This window comes from Akebia trifoliata, chromosome 13 (genome assembly GCF_017979445.1).
Source record: "Akebia trifoliata isolate Shusen 1 chromosome 13, ASM1797944v1, whole genome shotgun sequence".
In the NCBI taxonomy this organism is placed as follows: domain Eukaryota; kingdom Viridiplantae; phylum Streptophyta; class Magnoliopsida; order Ranunculales; family Lardizabalaceae; genus Akebia; species Akebia trifoliata.
This window is the reverse complement of record NC_141387.1, coordinates 27,298,503-27,319,474: the sequence shown is the minus strand read 5'-3', so window position 1 is coordinate 27,319,474 and position 20,972 is coordinate 27,298,503. Positions and strand designations below refer to the sequence as shown.

Below are 20,972 nucleotides of genomic sequence, written 5' to 3'. Positions count from 1 at the left end.
ATGTTTTAAATTGGATCGCTGAGTTCCAGATAATAATAAATAAAAAATACCATTATTTTATTTTTCACTGGAAGGTATTATCTGTTAGTTCCACATTTTATCAATCTCGAGAGTTAAGTTGTGTGTCAAACCATTTTATAATTGAAGACATATGAAGACTTCAGTAAAGTCGTTCAACCTCAAGCACATCGACAAAATGCTCATAACATGTGTGTATAAAATCTAAATGGTAGTGAAACCACCTAAATCATTCTCCAATACCTAGATGATTGTTAGATTGACTGATATTGGTAAATACCTCGACCCATTCATTCATTAGAGCTTTTGGGAGTTCTAAATGGTTGTAAAGGGTATTTTATTAATTTTACCATTCTTAAATCATCACCCACCCTTGGTGAGTGTTTGGGGATCTTATATAGGTAAGATATACTAAATCTTTGAATCATTTAATTACCAGACTTCTCGAGAGCTCAAATTGATTTGAAATGGTTAAAAATGGTATTTTGGTAATTTTACCTACTTAGATCATGACCTAGCTCTTGGTGAAAGTTTTAAGACCTTCTATTTAGTAAGATCTACAAAACTCTTGAACGCCTATTAATCAAAGCTTCTAGGAGCAAAATATGGCCAAAATGGGCCAAAAATAACCCAAAAGGGCATTTTTTTTGGTAATTTTACCAGTGTCATCGGGTAAAATTACTAGGACAGTTGGTAGCACATTCCAACGGTCATATTTTCAACCATTGAGCCTCTGATGCTATCGGTAATGACTACGACGCCATCGGTACGTCTTGAAAAACCTTTCAAATATTTATAAAACTCATCTCTTGAGTTCATTTGTGGGTTGGATCAATCCCTAGAAAACTTGTGCTCTCCCTTCTTAGAGAGCATTCTCTACAACATTGGAGGATCATGTCTTAGTTGAATGCACTTTCAACTTAAGCAACTTCCATGAGAGTTTAATATTAGGTGAGCCTTCCCTGAACCTGTCTTGCTCTCTCATTTGATCTCACTTCAACCATCAAACTTTTCCTTGCACACACATTGATACATTTATGGAGCAAGGAGTAAAAGAAGCATATGGAATGAGTAATCACAAGGAGTCGACAAACTCGAAAGCTTGATTAGAAGATCTAATCGTCGAGATGTACTTGTGAGTTCAATGACTCGAAAAACTCAAGATCGCCATTGGCAAATCTTAAAGTGCTGAGTGAGTCCTTGTTTATTTTATTTTGTATTTTCAAAATTATATGTGATTACTTGGTTCAGTCCTAAAACATCAAGTTCTTGTTAAAATTGAGGATTCTTGATAAGAGTAGAGGTTCGCGAGTTTCCAAGGTATAAAACTCACAACATTTTTCGAGAGGATGCATTTATTTTGATCTTAAAGCTTTAGAGTATAAAAATTCTATGTACGGTTTGAGGTGAACCATAAATCTAATTGATTAGTGAACACCAAGACCATTGAGAAGGTGACCTTGGGAGTGAATGTAGGCATATTGTTGAACCACTATAAAATTACTTGTCTCGTGTTTGTGAAAATGCCTCTATCAATTTATACTTAAATAAATGTATGCCATGAATGAATATTATGTTATGTATGACATACCATAAATGTTTAGACTCTAAGTAAACTTCAATTGCATTGAAAATTAGATACTTGTTGTCAGAATGGATGTATGCACATTGTTGAACCATTATAGTCTTATGTCTCATGCACATTTTATGATTCTACAATTTACACTTGAATGCCTTGAATGTCATGAGATGCCATGTATGCTGAATAGGTAAATCTTATATGAATAGTCCATTGAATAATATGACGAAATGAATATTTTTATTTAAAGTGTATTTTCATTAAATACAAATTAGAGACATGAATGCAAAATCGAGATTAGGTGAATGACATAGAACACATAATCAAATTATCAATTTAAGTTAAAATTGATAAATCGAAAGAAATTTTAATTATCCTATTCACCCTTTCTATAGGACTAAACACGATATAAAGCCCGATATTTTCATTATCTTGTTAACGCTAGCTATCCTAATACTTAGCTTTCCAGTACCGTATGAAGGGGAACGATACTATTTGAATGAATACTGAGATCATGATAGAATAATAAAAATTACAACGGAACAATTTAATTTGCCCACTTTGCAATGTGATAGAAAGACGTTTTGAGGGTTAAAAAATATGTTTTCCCATCTTTAAGATGATGTCATCATACAACCTTCGCAAGTAGCTTAATATCCTATTGTCGAATGTGCACTTCACAATTTCATTAAAAGACGCTTCGGCAGATGATATGTTTGATACACATACATATGTATGCAAAAGATGACATAGTTATTTCTTGAAGAATGTGGTGACAAAGTGGATCATACATCTATAAATATAAACATGAGTCATAGATGATAACAAAAAATGATAATCATGAGAGATGAAATATGTAAGACCACGCTGATTCATTATCACTTACGTATAACATTTAAGTAATTAAGATGTATTTTCTTTGAAGAATTTGTTTTTATGTCCATTGTAGACATGAAATGTTCGCCATGAACCTCAATGCTACATTGTTTGGAGTAGCCACCATTCTTTTTTGGAAATGGGTGTGAATGGACACCTGAATCAATTTTTTGAAAATCATTTTTTCCATGGCATTGTAGTGACTCTCATTTGTTGAAAAGGGCAAGGTCTACCTAAAATCTAGGTAAGGAGGTTCGGTTAGAGGATGGGGAAGGTGTTAAGCACCCCATCCTCTCTACCAAAGGTGGTTACCTTGCTTGGGCATTTTATTTTGTAAAAACTCAAGAAAACAAATATTAAAATGCATGAGAATGTATGATAAGAGTAGTGTGTGCATTAAGTGGAATGTTCCCTAAAAAGGGATATTGATTTCAATGTGACATTAGGGACATTTTATAAAAAAATGACCCATGTAGCCACATTACTTTTATGAATGTGAATGTTGGTTTGAGCTTTTAGAGAGACTCCATGATGGAGTTCCCTTGAGGCCACAACCTTGATGCATGGATGCATAGTTAGAAACTTAGTGTTTCACCCCATCAAGAGGGTGACACATTTCTTTATCATTGCCATGCATAAGTGAGTGTGTGCATTGTGTACAATATGATGCATGAGATTGAGGTGAAAAGGGTTTCAACCCCCATCCTTTCGATCGAACCTTAGTCCAATCTACCAGGAATGGGAGAGGGTATACATTACATCCTAAGACTTTCTAAAAAGAAAATAAAGTAGAGGGATAGAAGAAGAAGATGCAAGCTTTGAATAGATAGACTACATGTTAAACCCCACCTTGTTCCTTGATGAACTTAAACCTTGAAAAGTAAATTTGAGAGTTGAGTGAGATGGTTGAGGGTTGAGTTGAAGTTTTGGAAGGTAAAAGAATGAGTAGGAATTTTGATAGAGTTTTAGGTTGAGAGATGGGGGCTTGAGAGCATGAATTGTTCTTAGAAAATGAGGGTATTTATAGAGTTTTTGGAGGACTTTTGGGGATAAAGTGGTCCAACCCTAAAAATAAAGAAAATGGACATGAGGTTTATATTGTTTCTTTTTGGATTTTTCATTTGTATGAGGGTAAAGATGACATTTGTGAAGATACCCTAAAAGCATTCTTTGATCTTTGATTTTTTGGTAAATAGAGGTGAGAGAATAACAGTACTTTTGGGAGGATGAATAGGAGAGTGACATGTGTAAAGGTGGAGTGGTAGGTGAAAAGTAGACATTGGTTCATTTGTAAATAACTTAAAAGTAAGGGTGGAAGGATATTTTTTAAAATAGACCAATGGGAGAACAAAGTACTTTTTGGGAGGATGAATAGGAGAATGACATGTGTAAAGGTGAAGTGGTAGGTGAAAAGTAGACCTTGGTTCATTTGTAAATAACACATAAAGCAAGCGTGGAAATATAATTTTGAAATGGACTAATGGGAGAACTCCATGTATGTACTTAAAGATTCCTACCTTTTGAGGGTATGATTGAAAGTTCTCTCACGTTTATGGATTATTACCAAAGACCAAATAACCTTTTTGGTTTGACTAAACTTTTTGAGAAGGGCATTCTTGAGTTTTCACAAAGGCGAAGTTGACTCTCCAATTAGAGGATGCATTGGGTATTGGGGGCTTATGAGATATCAACATGTGTCATCTTGTGAAGGGGTATGAGAGAATGGGTTTAGAGTGGACTTGGTGTTGGGCTTGGGTTTGGGTTAGGATATGGACTTGGGTTTGGGCTTAGAGTGAACTTGGGTTATGGACCTTGGGCTTTGAAAGTGGGCTAAAAGAATGGATTTGGATTTGGGTTAGAAGATGGACTTTGTCTTGGACTGAGATAGGGTTAGGAATTGGGCTTGGTTATGATATGGGTGATGGAGCGGTGAATGGGCAATGGACTCGGATTATGGACAAGGTTGAGCATGCAAACTATGGGACATGATGCATGTATGCATATATGCATGAAAATGATGCCAAGTGGCAATGTGGGTCCGTGATAGGCTTGAGTTCTTAGTTGGAATCAATTCGAGAAAATTTAAATTTTTCTAACGGATTCGTGCAAATTGGGGTGTCTACATCCGTATTCCTTCTTTAATTCATTATTAGGCATATTAGTTTTTTGAGGTTGTGGTGGTAGTTAACATTGTTATGATATTGGTATTGGTGTTTTTCATTAACTTTAATATTGACTGATAAATTGTATACATGATATATTTTAAATTCTATATATAATATATATTGTTCTTTTACTTTTATCAAATAAACTTTTGGCCTTTTTGATTTAAAAAAAAAGGACTTTATTTTCGAATAATGAGAAATTGACTCAAAAAATGATACTCAACTAACGTGGGATGTGCATAGGAACATATAATTATTTGAGTATCTCGAGAAAAAAATCTATGATTCTATTCACATGCCATGTTAGTTGAGTATGTTTTTATTTTTTTAGTCAATTTATCTTGACTCTTTATTTTATTTTCTAAAAAATAATTTCTCTTAAAGCTACTTTTCTTAGAATTACTTTTACTTGCTATTTTGTATCCAATGGATCCAAATGATATATGGGAATATAACTTTCAATAATATTCAAAACTCTTGGAATTAAATTACAATTAATTTATTAGACTTAATGTAGTTACTAAAATTTTGGTCTTAACTAATGAAATTAGTTTTTAAAGCCGATAAAAAATGAAATATATGTTTAGATTATCATCAATGTGTTATCGACACCCGAAGTAAAAGAGAGTCAAAATTTCATAGCCGAAACATTTCAAATTATTTTATACCTCTGATTGACAAAAATGTTAACCTGACAAAATCACTCTTTGGTGTACAAATCCTTATGCCAATACAACGCTACCTCCAATACGGAATACAAGGCACCAACATAACAATTAATTTTTAAAAATAGCTAAATTTGAATTTGATATCCAAAAATTCGGATTTCAACTATTCATGCTTGAACCATTCTTTTATTTTATTCTTATTTGTTCAACTTTTTTTCCAACTTTGAGAGGAGAAAAAAAATTAATTTTTCCGAAATCTCTTGTATAACACAACATTCTAATTTCTAATTGCAATCATAGATTGTCATTAGATCCTCATTTCAAATTCTCAACTATTCACAACCAGCATCAAGAATCCTTTGATCGATTAAATTCTATCAAAATCCCTGTCTTAATAGTATGAGTATAACATGCATTACACAAGGAATGTATAATGGAATAATAATAATAATAATAATAATAATAATCTTGGTATTAAATTTTGACATATTTCCACTGAATAAACTGATATAACTAGGGCATAAAATGGGTCGAATTTTATCTGAAATTCGAATCCGAACTTATTGGGTTTGGACCCTTAGAGTAGACCTGAATAAAAATATAGGTTGATATCCTTTGACTCAAGTCAAATTCGGATCGGTCCCTACATCCGCTTATTTCTGAATGATATATTACTTTGAAAATCATATTTTTTTGTTTAAAAAAAAAAATATTTTTTACTATTTTAATATCACATGAATTCTTATAAAATAAAAGAATTACAATGGTAAAATTAAATAGTATAACAATTCGAAAATAAATATAACAGAAAAAGATGTTGAACATTCGGGGATTACCCGACTTGACGAACCTGAATCAAGTAAATCGATTGGGTCAGAATTGGATTCGGTGAAAGAAAATGGTTCGAATTTGATTTTAGCTAATTGGATCCAAATCAGATCTGGATATAAAATTCGGATTTGGATATGGATATACTCAAATTTGGTCAAAAACTGACTCATTTTAAGCCCTAGTTATAAGTGAAGGTTTATTTTTTAATTACTTTTATTTTGTGAAATATCTCTTTGTTGCATGGTTTTTAAACTCAGTATCGCATCTCGTCTCGTTCAGCTCTGATACCGAGTCGTCTCGGACGAGTTTTCTGATACGTTTGAGACATCTCGTGAGATAACTCAAAAAATTACATTGTAAGACGTAAAACTCGGTCAAAAATGACTTTGTGAGTTGGTCTCGTTCAGCTTTGATACCGAGTTAACTCGGGTGATACGTCTTGGTCTCGGACGAGTTTAAAAACCATGCTTTGTTGCCGACAGTGTGGAAGTCACCCTAAAAACGTCTGAATATATATATATATATATATAGATAGGGTCAGGTTCCGTATACCCCTATTACGACTCACATTGCGACACACCGTTTTGTCTTATATGGGCAAAAATGTTTGGAATGGGCTGATTTTTTGTGAGGATGATCCCCTCACAGAGATCATCCTCACAAAAAATCAGCCCATTCCTAACATTTTTGCCCATATAAGACAAACGGTGTGTCGCAATGTGAGTCGTAATGGGGTCGTAATAACGCCATCCATATATATATATATATATATATATATATACATATTTTTCTAAATAAATATTTTAGTTAAAAGTTGAGGACATTTAAGTTATTAGTTTATAAGAGTAGACCATGATCAAGGAAATTAAGTAATGAATTTGAAAGAATAAATTGGGTTGTTTGCAAATATTCACCAAAATGTGAGGGGTTTGATCAATTAACTTAAAAGTATTGATAAAATGGGTTTTAACTTTTAACCCTTTCTCTTCACAGAACTTGGAGAACCTTCGTTAGCTTGCGAGAGTTCGCGAGAGGGTTCGAGAGAGAGAGAGAGGGTTTGAAAGAGAATTTGAGAGAGGGAAGTAGAAAAATCGAGAGAGAGGTTTCTAGAGGTTAAAGAAGAATTGGGAGAGGAAGATCGAAAAAGAAGAAGAAGGATTAGTGGTGGTTGTAGGGATTTACACATTAAGGTAAGTAATTGGTTAATTTTAAGGTTTCTTTTGTTGATTTCAGATTTGGTTATTTTAGAAGTTGGTTTGGATGCTTTGAATGGATATTTTACTTGATTAATTTTGGGGTTTTTGTTATCTAAAATTTGTTTAATTAAAGTTATTAGTAGTGATGAGTGATTGAGTGTTGTTAGAATGGGTTTTTGATGTGTATGAAGAATTTGTTGTTCCAAATAGGGATTTCAGTTTATTGGAAATAAGAAACTTTGGGTTAATCTTATATGGGTTTAATTGATTTCAGATTTAATCTTATTAGAAAATGATTTTGGTGGAATTCATCGATATTTAATTGTTGATTAGGTCACAAGTTGATGACTGATTTTTGGCTGGGTGAATGGTTATATAAATTGCACGTTAAGTGTTTGAAGAATTGTCGAACCTAAATAAATTGTTGTAGTTGCTGTTTCAAGTGTTTAAGAAATGGTCAAATTCACTAAATTTTTGTATTGGATACTTAGAATAAACACTTGTTGGATGGTAATTAGTAGAAAATATATAAATTGGTATTTGTGGATACAAAGTACCAAGAATTTAAGAAATAATCATGGGTGATGACACATGGTGTTGATGCATTAGGTGGGATATGCTAATTTGGGGGACCTGAAGTCTAGGACATGTTATGTTAATATAGAAACTATAAAATTAGTTTTTTGTAAGCATTTGCATGTGTATTGATAAAAAAAATTAATTTTGACTTTATTATTTAGAAGGAAGCAAACAAGAAAAAGGAGAAGAAACCAAATTAGCTGTTGTATCTCCATCTTACGTTTAGGTAAGTATTCCGTATTCTAGAGTTTTATAATTATAAAAGAAAATTATTTATTTTTATTATGGTTTAAAGAAATTATTTTATTCATGAGTTTTATTTCAAGAAAATATTCTTGATAAAGTTATGTGAGGTTGGATTTAAGATATGTATTGAAAAATGCATATAAACTATGAATTGGTTTATGGTGAAGGAAAGTTTGCTTATGTTAAACCGTTTGAATTCTTGTGTTATCTTTTACCAAGGTGTATCAATAATAACATTTAGAGAATGATTTAGAACAAATTGAACATTTTTAGCAAGGTTGTGACATAAGTAACAATTGAGTGATTTATTTTAAAATTTTTATCAGGTCGAAAGCCCGGTGAGATAGAATACCATGAGTTTAGGGTATAGTGATGCTTTGGGTGTAAGGACCCATAAGATGTACGGTACCAGGTTTAAAGAAATCTTATAGACTACCCTAACAAATGGTGCAACTAGACAACCATAGTCTAGTGGATTAGGATAGTCTCTACTCTCTAACGGCTGGGAAAAAGTTGTATTCAGGATGAAGTCTTGAGTTAACCAGTTTAGTTTTATGTGAAGAAGAGTCTGGAGGGACCTCTATACCTGAATCTATCTATGATGACTATATTGAGGAGTGAGGCCATTGAAAGACACATTCCTGTCCAGTATAGGTTAACCCTTTGGCATTCAGGGATTATTAAATCAAATGGTAGCTTAGATGGCTATATTACACATGTAGTTAATGATGTAAATAATAATGAATATAAAGAGGTCTTTTAATTAGCATGAATCTTAAGAATATGAAATAGAATCTCACATTTTTCATATAGTTGCTTTTCATGCAATTCTCATTTTCAGCATAATTGACATGGTTTACATAAGTATGATTTAAAAGAAATTAATATTCACATTAATTGATTTATTATTTATGTTAAAAAGATATTCTTTGCAATTTTATTAGAATGTTGTTTTTAAGCAATCAACTTATGATTTCTACTTAAAACTTTATGTATAAGTTAGATCTGTTTGCTAGGTTTTTTCCAAAGCTCAGCCCCCCATATATTCCCTTGCAAAGTAAGTTGAGACTGGAAGACAAAGTCGGCATTTGATTTTGTAGGACATAAGCTCTTTTTGGTGTAGGTATTATTCTGTGTAAAGTAATATGTTTATAAGTTTTGGAGTTTTGTATCTAGATAGTCAATTCTGATCAAAGCTGTGTAAGTGGAACTGGTAAATATAGTGTTGATTACTTTGAAGTTGTATTTTTTTTTTTTTGACTGTGAATATTGAGGAACGAAATAGGTGGTGTTTACAGGCTTTAAAAAAAAAAAATAAGTATAAAATTACAAAGGAAACTGTAGAGGTCGATTTTGTGATAAACTGACCTCGGTCACGACTATATCATTAAAATAATAGAAAATGCATAGAAAAATAAAGAACATGAAGGTTTTTACGTGGTTCGGCAAACGTGCCTACTTCAATTGGCTCAGGGAGCCGTTCCACTATAAATCTCATGATTACATGACCTCTCCTTAGTCTCCCCCTTCCTCATCTTCTCTTCCCTTATCCTTTTTACAATGACCTTAGCCCTATTTAAATAGATAAAACCCTCCCACCTAGGAAAGAAATCCTAGACTTAGTTAAATTACAATTGCCTTTCTTACTTCTTATCTAGATTAGGAAATCTTGCTTAATTAGAACCCTTTTTGACTTGGTAACATTCTAACAACGAAATCCTTCCAAAATCACACTTAAATCTTGCCCTATTAGGGATTTGGCATGATTTTTCATAGCACGTCATTCGAGAGAGAATTCCCCCGACCCTGACCCTAGGTCTTCTGGTTCTAACCTTGACCTTGGGTCTTTTGGTTACTCTCGACCTTATGTCTTCTTGTTCCTGTCCTTCCTTTATTCCTAGCTCTATGTTGATCTTCCTTTGCCCCTGAACCTTCCTACTTTTCTGGTTTTTCAACTCCCGATCCAAATAACTCCACGTGTCCATCTCGAGATATGTGTTGATGGTGCTAATGTATGGTCTAGATGAGAGGAATTTATCTCTCCATAGAAACTATGTTGAATTTTTTCTCAAAATTTAATACCTCTTTAAGAAATAATTAGAGATCACTTCTCGTGATCTAAAATTTAAGATAATTAGAATTCTAGACCTTGGGGGTGTGAAAACTATTGAAATGAAAAATGAAAAAAAGAAAAAATGAAAAAAAAATAGTGAAGGAAATGCCATGCAATGGTACAAAACAAGCCAAAGAACTAAATGGGAATGCACTTGCTATAGAGCAAGCGCAAAGCCTTTGGGAAATTATTTAAAATCTCTATAAAACCAACTAAGATAAAAATTCTAAGGTATGATAGAGGTGGAGCATGCAAATCAACTCAACTCTTAGAATTTGGTGAATTAGTTAGTATAACTCATAAGACATTGAAGTATATTGTCAATCCTTGCTAATTAGTTATGGCATACTTATGAACATGTTGGGGAAGCTCTCCTCTCACTATGTTATATACCTAAATAAAACTCCATTTAATAAATCAAATAACAGTGAAATGTTGAAAGGCAAGAAGGTTTCCTATAAATACCTTAAAGTGTGGGGGTGTTTGGTGAAAATAGATTTACCCAATCCTTGGAAAACAAAATTAGGACCCAAACCATTGGCTATGCATTCATTGGGTATGCATACAATAGTAGTGCCTATTGGTTATTAGTAGTTTAATTAGAAGTCAATAGTATTGATAAGATCACTACTATTATTAAGTCAAAGAGGCTAAGTTCTTTGAGAGCATGTTCTATGACAAATCTAACGTACGAAATAGAGATCTACCCTAATTTATGGTGTTCCATTTAAAAGTATTATATGACTATAGAGGATGTAAAATCTAGAAGGATTGTACGTAGACGAGGCTAGGTTTGGACAAAATTTTATTCATATTTAGTTAAGGGTGAACCTCAGAGATTTAATGAAGCAAGACATCAGTATAGGCTCCTTATTGGAAAGCTGTAAATAATGAAATAGGATCCCTATGAACAATAATCCCTAAGAGCTGGTCAATCTACCTCTTCGAAGTAAACCAGTAGAGTTTAATTGATTTTCAAAAGAAAAAAAAAAGGATAAATGGAACCATAGAGGAATACTGAGCTAGGTTGGTAGCTAAGGTCGTTGAACACAAATAATGGCCTATTTGACACATTAATATGAGATGGTCCCTTGGTCTATTTTATTTGCAAATGTTGTTGTGTTAGTTGATGAGACTAAAGGGATTCAATTCAAAACTAGAGTTCTAGATAGCTGATTTAGAGTCTATTATCTATTATCTTAAGGATGGAGAGATTGAGGAGGATATTGCCCACAAAATTAGAGTTGGACAGTTAAAGTGGAGTAGTGCTTCCAGAGTGTTGGGTAATTGATGCATACTATCAAGTTAAGAAAACATTTATGCTCAATAAGACCAGCTATGCTTCATGGATCTGAATGTTGGCCAATCAAGAAACATGTTCATAAATTAAGGATATCAGAGTTGGGGATGTTGAGATGGATGAGTGAAAAGACTAAGAAAATGTAAGAATAGGAACAAACAAATAATTAAAATATTGGAATAGCTCCAATAGATGACATACTAAGGAAAAGCCAGGTGAGACGGTTGGTCTTGGTCATCTGCAATGAAGATCACTAGCATCCCAAGTTAGAAGGAATGCACCTGTTGAAAAGTTCCAAAAGATTGAGAAAAGATAAAAAAAGGATTTGGATGGAGGTAGTGGGAGCAGATTTGAAGACACTTGAATTAATAGAAAGCTTGGCTATAGAAAAAATTGTATGGAATACAAGATCCGTTCAGCTGACCACTAATTTTTAGGATGAGAATTTATTACAATGACATGTATGCTTATTTTTTTGTCCCAGTTTTGAGAACCATTTGATTATTTGTTCCTTTATGTTCAATAACCTGCTAAACTGACTCCCATTTATTTGTAGTTACAAATCTCTAATGTCAGACATAGTAGTTAGCTCTTTTGCATGGTAAGCTAATTATTTTTTGACTTTTCTTGATTCTAAATTTCTAATACTTCTGTTACTTTGCAGGTTAAATAGTGTGCAACATCTGTACATACTCTTAGATATTTGCTTATCTTGAATGGTTTGCAATGGCAGGCACTGGCCTGCCATCTCTGGGCCGTGTGAAGCTCACTGATCTGATAGCCCCGGAAGGGCTTCCTTCTGATTCTTACAAAATCTCTATATCAACTTTATCACAATCACTAGCTCAGTATTCTGCTGCCATCATTCAACTACCAATAGTTGATGGGGCACTTTTAAGATCCGGGCTAGAATCCGCTCGCCTTTACTTCCATCAAAGAGCATCATACCCTACTGCCGAGATGGTTCATACCAACAGCTCTCGTGAGTGGTGCAAGACATCTGGTTATTACGAAGACCCTCAGTTATGTCAAGAAACTTATGAATATAGACCTGGTCTGACTTCTACAGAACCCAACAACACGATGGAATTCCATCCAGCCGGTTTGTCTGATATATTTTCGCTACTTGGGAAAGCGGCTAGAGACATCTTGGATGCAATTAGTTTCACCTTGAACTTACGGAGTTCCGCATTCACCGGAACACTCGACAATGTCCCCTTAAGAATTCGTGAAATTTCATCTTCGGTCCTATCTGTTTGTTGTCACTCGAGGCCATCATTTCAAGGAGCCCAACACCATAGTTTAACAACCCAAGAGGATGGGCAGTTAGTCATGTTTCCTGACCATGAGCATCAAGTCGATAAAAGCTTTATTACCATTGTAAAGTCAGATAGGGCAGGTTTTCATATAAGGGACTTTCATGGGCGTTGGATACTCGTGGATGGTGATCTTGGTCCGCAAGAAGCCATTGTCTACCCTGGGCTGGCACTATACCAGGCAACTGCAGGTTATATGAGCCCAGCATTGCACCGAATAGAAACGGGTAGTATACAGGGTCACATGTATGGACGGTGTTCTTTGGCTTTCAAACTAATGCCTAAATCGATGGCAAGTCTTAGTTGCTCAGAGATGAGCGCAGCTGGTCATGGGGTTGAAGCTCAGTTCCAGCTTCCCATACCAGTGGATGACTTCATGCAAAGATCGCACCCGACCGATCAACTCTTTACCAGGCAAAGCTTCACAAGTTATAACTTCCCTGCAGCACAAGATGGTAGGTCAGCATTCTAATAGTATTTTTCCTTATTATTCCTGTTTTATATATATATATAGGACAGCGTTCTGTTGCCAAAATGGGAGCCAAGTTTTGTCTTATTGGGCTAAAAGTTTCGGAATGGGCTGTTTTATTATGAGGATGATCTCTATGGTAAAAAATCAGCCCATTCTGAAACTTTTAGCCCAGATAAGAAAAAACACTTTGGCTGTTGAACCCAACTCATCTCTCTCTCTCTCTCTCTCTCTCTCCCTATATATATATATATATATATATATATATATATATATATATTGGCAGACAATCTTAGGGGGACAACGTCGGGAGACAAAATTTGTCCAATATGGACATCCTTACAAAAAATCAGCCCAATCTGAAACTTCTAACCCCATCAAAAGGGGTTTGCAAAGTTGAAGAATTGTGGATCGTTAATTTTTATTGTTAATTTGTAAATCACTTTTGATGGGGTTAGAAGTTTCAGATTGGGTTAATTTTTTGTGAGGATTATCTCCTAATTATAAGGATCATCCTCACAAAAAATCAGCCCAATCCGAAACTTTTAAATGATATAGGACAACTTTGTCTCCCAACATTGACCCCCTAAGATTGTTTGCCAAAGGCTACCCATATATATATATATGGGTAAAGGTTGCATGGACCAAGGGACTATGTAGAGCATGGACTGAAGTCCAAATTTGGGCCACGCGGACTGCTGCATTGGTCCAAATGACAACTCAGCCTCTTGTTAGTCATCTAGATTGGACTTGAAAAAAAAAAATCCTCCCCAAAAAAGTATTTTTTGGCATTGGATATTGAGTTTAAAAATGGACAGTCATTGAACTCCTAGATTTAAAATTTAAATCCAACGTAAAAAAGAAATTTCTTTTTTCAATTATGGTTTTAGAGAGCTAATAAAATTTTATGCTCTATATACATGTGGCACCTGATGGGTGCCATAGAGATGGATGGTCCTTTGGTCCATATAACTCCATCTCTCTCTCTCTCTCTCTCTCTCTATATATATATATTGGTGGCGTTCGGAGGCTCTAAAGAGAGCCAAACATTGTGCCAAACATTTTTTCAATGTATGGGTTAGAGGTTTCAGAATGGGCTGATTTTTTGTGAGGATGATCTCTATGATGAGGAGATCACCCTCACCAAAAATCACCCCATCCCGAAACTTCTAACCTCGTCAAAAGTGGTTTATAAAAATCAGACGGTTCGCAATTCTTCAACTTGTAAACTAGGGTTAGAAGTTTCGGAATGGGCTACTGAAGAGATCATCCTCGTAAAAAATCTATAGCTACTCCTGTTTTATACTCTGTTTTTACACCCATCAACAATCGTAGATAGAAAGAAATCCACGGTTAAAAATATTGATGATGTGGCAGTCTTTTGAAGAGAGTTTTTTACATGGCTCGGCTTGAGCCAGTTCTTATTAAAGGCATATCAAGATGGAAAGAAATCAAAAGCTCACATTTCTCACCTTTCCCGTATATCTTATATCAATTCAGCATGTAACAGGAAAGTAAGTCTTATTTCCTCTCTCTCGCAATAGTCAACTCAAATTCCCTCTTCTTTCATTGTTTCTTCCCATAAATTTTGTTGACTTTATCATTGTTTCTTCCCTTAAGAATATGAATGACCACTTTAATAAAAAACCCGACCACATCACCAATCAATAGAAGAGGCATTCAACCAATTCCCTTGGCTTGGGATCTAGGTTTCAAGAGTTAGCAACTCTTGCAAAGGAAGACATAAAGAGCCTCCACTGTTGTGGATGATCAACTAGCATTCGGCTGTAGTCAAGTTGGCCTCCACGAGGCTTCCGCTAGGAGAGTCTCCCGATATCAGATATCACTGTTGATTGTGCAGTTGGTTCCAAGCGGCACGAGTCGTTGTGGAAGATGCTGCAGAGCTTGTTGAAGGTGCAGATCTAGACGCTGTAGAGGGAGCAAAGGCAAGGCAGTAGGAGCAGTATAGGCTCAGGATTCTATGATGAGAGGTGGTCCAAGGTAGTTCCTAGTAAGGTAGGTACATGGAGGGGTAAGATTGACTTGCTTACTGTTCCCCTCAATGAATTCAAGGTCATCATCGGTATGGTTTTCTTGTGACAAAACAAAGCCGTCCCCATGCCATTTGCTAACGCAGTGGGCTTACTCGGTGATTGCCCATGCTTTATACCCATGTCTATAGGAAAGGAAGAGGGTAAAATGATCTCAGCCCTACAACTCAAGAAAGTGCTTGAAGCAAGCTGTACAAAACATGTGGAACCACAAAAGTCATGAGTACTAAATATCCTATTCAAACTTACCGATGGTTTCTCAACTCAAGAGCAATCAAATATGCATACATAGATCGACAAATCCCGTACTAAACCAGATTTAATCAGAAGAGTCCATTGCAAAAGTCATCGAGCCATAGGAGTTTGGATTCAATCACCACAATTTCAATGCCGGAATTATGCATATTGAGAATTATAAATCAAGTTTGGTACCAAAAGAGTGATCAATTAGATAAAATTAATTTTAATTTAACTTCATCGAAAGTTGTCTATCCTTCAATTAAGATTGTTTTGTCTGAATCAAGTTCCCAGCATGCCTACCTCTAGTGCTATGAATGAAATGATGCACTTATTATCTAGATCTTTCAGCCCTGGCCAGGATTTGTTGAGGAAGAGAGGAGATGATGGGACTAAGAGTTGGACCTCTCAACCTTGGTTAGGATTTGGTTAGGAAGAGTAGATGATGGGACTAAGATTTGTTGAGAAAGAGAAGATCCTAGGGGAAAACAATAGGGCTAACTAATAAAACCCTAAAATCTTCCTCATTAAACTTGCCATATCAGCCCTACAAGTTGTAGATAATCATGATCTTATAATTGACAAGTTGTAAATAATTACGTTCTGAATCTTTATAAAGAAAGAGAGTCGGCTCAGCTTGAGCCGTTTAAAAGGATAGAAACTAGTAATTGCACTGCCACATCAGCATTTATTTATACCGTGGATTCTCTTACCCCAACGACTAGGATAAGGTGTAAAAATAAGGAGTATAAACCGGGAGTAACTATAGACCTCCTCGTATATACATGTGTGTGTGTGTGTGTGTGTGTGTGAACAGACGAGGGTATATTAGTCTTTTTACATAATAAATGCTTCTCTTTTACATAATAAATACTAAGGGCATTTAGTCTTTATATTTAAATGCCTTGCTTGCAATAAATACTTTGGCAATTAATGCAAACAAGCATTTGTTATGTAAAAAATCAACATACCCCTATCTTTTTCACTAAAAGACAAAATGGGTGAGGGTATTTAAAAAAACAATTAATATGGTGGAGGATGCTAACGTCCCTGTGAGGTCTTGGAGGTTAGCATTCCCCTATATATATATACTATTATAATGAGAGAAGGCGGAGTAGAAGTTGTTTGACTCCAAGATTTGAGTATCCATAAATGCTCCCACTGTTATATTGAAATTTAATATTATCAGGGTCATTTGGTAAAATAACCGAGGAAATTGCAACCTACGACTGTACCTTCACATGCTTAGTTTTCAAAAATTACAAAAGTGTCCTTTCTACTATGTAATATTCAAAACCCTTGAATTAATATTTTAAATTACAAATAAACTCTTTTGATACATGTGCGTTTGCATGTGCCACCTTCTAGTGAAGTTATTGCAGAATTCCCTGTGAATTAATTAGCCAACATTATTTAAAAACCGCCGAGTTTGCAATATCAATCACTTTCAGTTTATGATTTGCTGATATTTTGACAATATGATACCATCCAATGATGGTTTCGTCTTTGTTCTCTATTTCTTTTACTTGCCAATATTCTCTCTCTTCTTAAGGTCAAATTTTATATAGATAAGATGGATCCTAGATCCTCACTTTGCTCAATTCTTATGTCGGTTTAGTGACCATAAAGCCTTTTTCTATATGAGGACGGAATAAGGCTGGACATTGATGCTCCAAAAAATGCTTACCTTTGCTCCGGTTGATGATAGCTCAAGCCCTTCTCTCATAAGTAAATTCTCCACTGAGAAGAGCTCTCAGATTTACATGTATTATAACTCTTTGATTTGTTGGGCAATTTTCTAAAATCAAGGTTCATTAACTTCAGGAAATTGTTGTTCTATGCATGCCTTAGATATAAATTAGAACTGTTTTTCTTCTACAAGAGGGACCAAAAATGGAAATTACTTTTGTGGGCATGCTTTTGGTGAGAGGAACATTACATATTCACTTAAAAATAATAATTTACCTATTCACTATATTAGCCAATGTATGTCAGTCAAAATTATATTTTTTTGTATTATTTTATTGTTTAGATCATCTTGAAGTTAGGCTATCATTTCTTCTATGTTTTTTAGAGAGCTATTGCCACACCAACGTTTGCTAACAGCACAACAATTTACATGTAAATGATCAAAGAATTAACACATATCTTGGGGTGCTGTTAGCAAAAGTTGGTGTGGCAATATAATCTCTTTATTTTATTTTATTGGGGTTAAAAGGTTTCTCCTATTCATATGAGTAGAGCCCTTAGTGAGGAGTCTTTAATAACAGGTCCTTCGATCGATGAAATACTGATACAGGATCTCTGAAGCCTATGCTAAAGAGGAGGAAGAATAACACTAGGGCCAAACCTCTGCCACCTTCCAAGAAGTTACGGCTTGCGGCACAGAGAGTTCTCAAGGAGCGGGTTCAAGACATTGCAGACAAGAAGGGCATCAAGCTTAGGTTTTGCAATCTCAAGGAGTGTGAAGTTCACATACAAGAACTGGACAGCCCATGTGGCATCATACGAATGGAGATTGGGTGGCCACCAGGGGTGCCATTTGTTCATCCCCATGACTTACCCAATAAGGCAAAGCGTGGTTTCCTCGAAGCATATGAACCTGGTTGGGCTGAATCTCAAGATATCGAGTTAAGTCTTATTGAAACTTGACATGCTAGTTATCGCACTTCTGGTTTATCTAAACACATGCATATCTGCATCCTAAACATTTCACTTCTTTCGCTTTATGCACACACATGATTATGAAACTTAAGACAGGTTTACGAGTCCTCAAACACTGGAATCAACCACCCTGAATATTCCTTGTGTTGTAAAAACAATTAAATTGAAAAAATATCAAATCCAATTAAGTCGTTCAATTGTCAATTGAAAACCACATCCTTCTAGAGTTCTTGTGCATGTGTTCTTTACGCATTAAAAACTGGTCATAGAGCAAGTGATTGTAGAGAAAATATTGTCTTCAGAAAATTAAGTTTAAAAATAATATTTTTGAGAACATGAATTTTCTTAAGAAATATTTGCTGGTGCTTGATTGCACCGAAGAGAAAGCCATAATGATAATTTTCTCTGGCTCGATCATGCCGATCTATTAAAATGAAAGCTCTCCATTCCACTTATGAGGCATGCATCCCCCAGAATCTATGAACATTTTCATCCTCATAATCACAAAGTGTCTTGATACTTCATACAGCTTAGTGCCCATGTTAAATAGTTAACATTTCGTAAGTACACAAGATGAAATATATATATCTTTGTAGTAGATATTTATTGTCATTTAGGGTTACATATATTTTTTTCTTTGACTTAGACACAACTTTTGTAAATGTGGCCTACTAATTAACTTCCAGATCATTCAATCTCTTGGGATAGATGTAAAGCTAATCGGAATTAGATGATCCTAACCGCCCAGTGTATGCATATTTAGTTTTAATCGCGAATGTTAATTACTTGAAATTATCTCAAGATAGGAGGTTAATATCAACCGACTGGTATGATCATTGGCTTATACCACAGATGTGGTCATCCATTTATTGTTTAAGACATGTAGTACATAGGTAAACTCTAAAATTGTAATCATGGGCACAAAAGTCTAGTCCTTAGAATACCATAAAGATCCAAGTGTCACATGACCTACAGCATTGCTTATTGTTGGCATGCCGAGAGTAACTCCTCTATTAGTAATTTCAACCAAAAATTGGCAAAGTCTTATCTGCAAAGATTTGAGGTTTGACTTAACTAATCCTATTCCATTCCACCCTGTCCAAAGCCATTTTTGTTTTTGTTTTTGATAAATAGATAATTTATTCCGAGGAAAAAAGACAAAGCAAAAATAATGCAAAAACTACAAATAAACCACTAGAGTTCTTAGAACAAATCTGATTCCACCTAAATAGAAAATCTCTAAAGAAAACAGATTTAAATTTCTTTAGGGTTTTACACTGAAAGTAAAAATATCCCATAGCACTAACGGTAACTTCTTGGATCGGATTCTCCTAAAAACATCCAGCCTTTTTCTTTCCCTGAAAATGGCCTAGCACACCTCAAAAGGAGTACCATTGAGTGGCAAGATTGAAACAAGGATGCCATGGAATGATGGAAAGACCAAGACATTTCTTCTTGTATTATCAACACACCTAACTGTTCTTATCATCAAAATTACATTATTTTTCGTGATCACCAAACTTGGCCTGATAATAAATAGAGAGTAGGGAAATGTCAAGTTGGCAGTTACCATGAAAACTTCACCAACTCCTAACATGACTCTTGATCTTTTATTTCATTCAACTCATGGTTGGCCAGTACTCAGATGCTATCTGCTGCGTTGGAGCTCCTGTTGTAGTGGAAGTATGCAAGGGTTGGCTTGGGTGATCTCAGGAAACGAGACTCTAGAACAATGCTTTATTGAGATTTGTAGTAGGCAAGAGTTCTCACGTCAGAACGAACAAATTTGAGTAGAATTAAAAGAATTCAACTTTAGACATGATTGAAAGGAGGAACGAGTGTCGTTCGCACAACCCAAATTTTTTGGGATAAGGCTTTGATCTTGATGATGATGAACAAACATGATGAAGAAATGTGGATTTCCACTACCAATAGAAGTGACATTTGTTTACTTGTTTTTGCAGGAACCAATCCCCATAACTTGTGATATTTGGCCACCTTTGGTCAGTCCGTGACTTCACAAACTCGGCCACCACCTGAGTGTGCACTGGGGCCTTTCCCCGAATGTAAAGTAGCCCTTTGGAGAACAATTGTCACCCAAAGCGAGGAACCGTCTTTGTTCTTATGCCGAGGAGTGGACCCAACTATCACTAAGTTTTCCATCATGAAAGGAAGATGAAGGTGTGAAGTTTGTGTTTTTATTTGTCTTTGCAGATCTTTTATAGAGAGAATATTGAACATGGATTAATGAATAGGTTGAAGGGTTATGAAACAATGTCTCCTCTCTTTGAGCATTTGTAAGCTGTCCCAAGTGATACTGCTCTCTGCAGCAAGAACAAGTTGAGAAAGAAGTCATAAAAGGAAAAAAAATTGAAAAATAAATGTGAGGTTTTAATGTTTTAAAAACATAATTATTGAGTGATTTTATCTTTTTTGATTCCAGTGTTCTAGATATTGGTATGGTGTCTATTAAAGAGACTTCGATGCTTACGTTAGACTTACCTTAATTTGAATAAAAAAAAGTGTTGTGCTAGAGTGACCTCGAGCTGGAATCTCATTCCTCGAGATCTATGTTACAATTAATATTTCACTCCGGCCTTCTTCTCCAATGATCTTCTAAGTTTTGGTCGTCTTCTCCGATGAATCTTTCTCTTCTGGATTGTT

At 34.9% G+C, this 20,972-nt stretch overlaps 1 protein-coding gene across 4 annotated transcripts; it reads left to right on the top strand.

Annotated features, from left to right (window-relative positions):
• The first annotated feature begins 7,125 nt into the window (after positions 1-7,125).
• LOC147388168 (2-oxoglutarate (2OG) and Fe(II)-dependent oxygenase superfamily protein) lies at positions 7,126-20,748 on the top strand. Of its 4 annotated transcripts, none has more exons than XM_086420208.1 (4): positions 7,126-7,327; positions 8,077-8,138; positions 12,236-13,342; positions 17,944-20,748. In XM_086420208.1, exons 3-4 carry the CDS (start codon positions 12,298-12,300, stop codon positions 18,294-18,296), a joined length of 1,398 nt encoding a protein of 465 aa, XP_086276334.1. In that variant the 5' UTR covers positions 7,126-7,327; positions 8,077-8,138; positions 12,236-12,297; the 3' UTR covers positions 18,297-20,748. The 4 variants fall into 4 exon arrangements, with proteins under 4 accessions (XP_086276334.1, XP_086276333.1, XP_086276332.1 ...); XM_086420207.1 differs by having other exon boundaries at positions 8,074-8,138; XM_086420209.1 differs by lacking the exon at positions 8,077-8,138 and having other exon boundaries at positions 7,129-7,327; positions 17,944-18,274; positions 20,273-20,748.
• Positions 20,749-20,972: the final 224 nt, after the last annotated feature.

What these genes read in the sequence shown, in the direction of transcription:
- LOC147388168 (XM_086420208.1), top strand. Translation starts at nt 12,298, where the DNA reads ATGGCAGGCACTGGCCTGCCATCTCTGGGCCGTGTGAAGCTCACTGAT. An exon ending in CTTCCCTGCAGCACAAGATG is followed by an intron (nt 13,343 to 17,943) that starts GTAGGTCAGCAT and finishes ATACTGATACAG; the next exon opens with GATCTCTGAAGCCTATGCTA.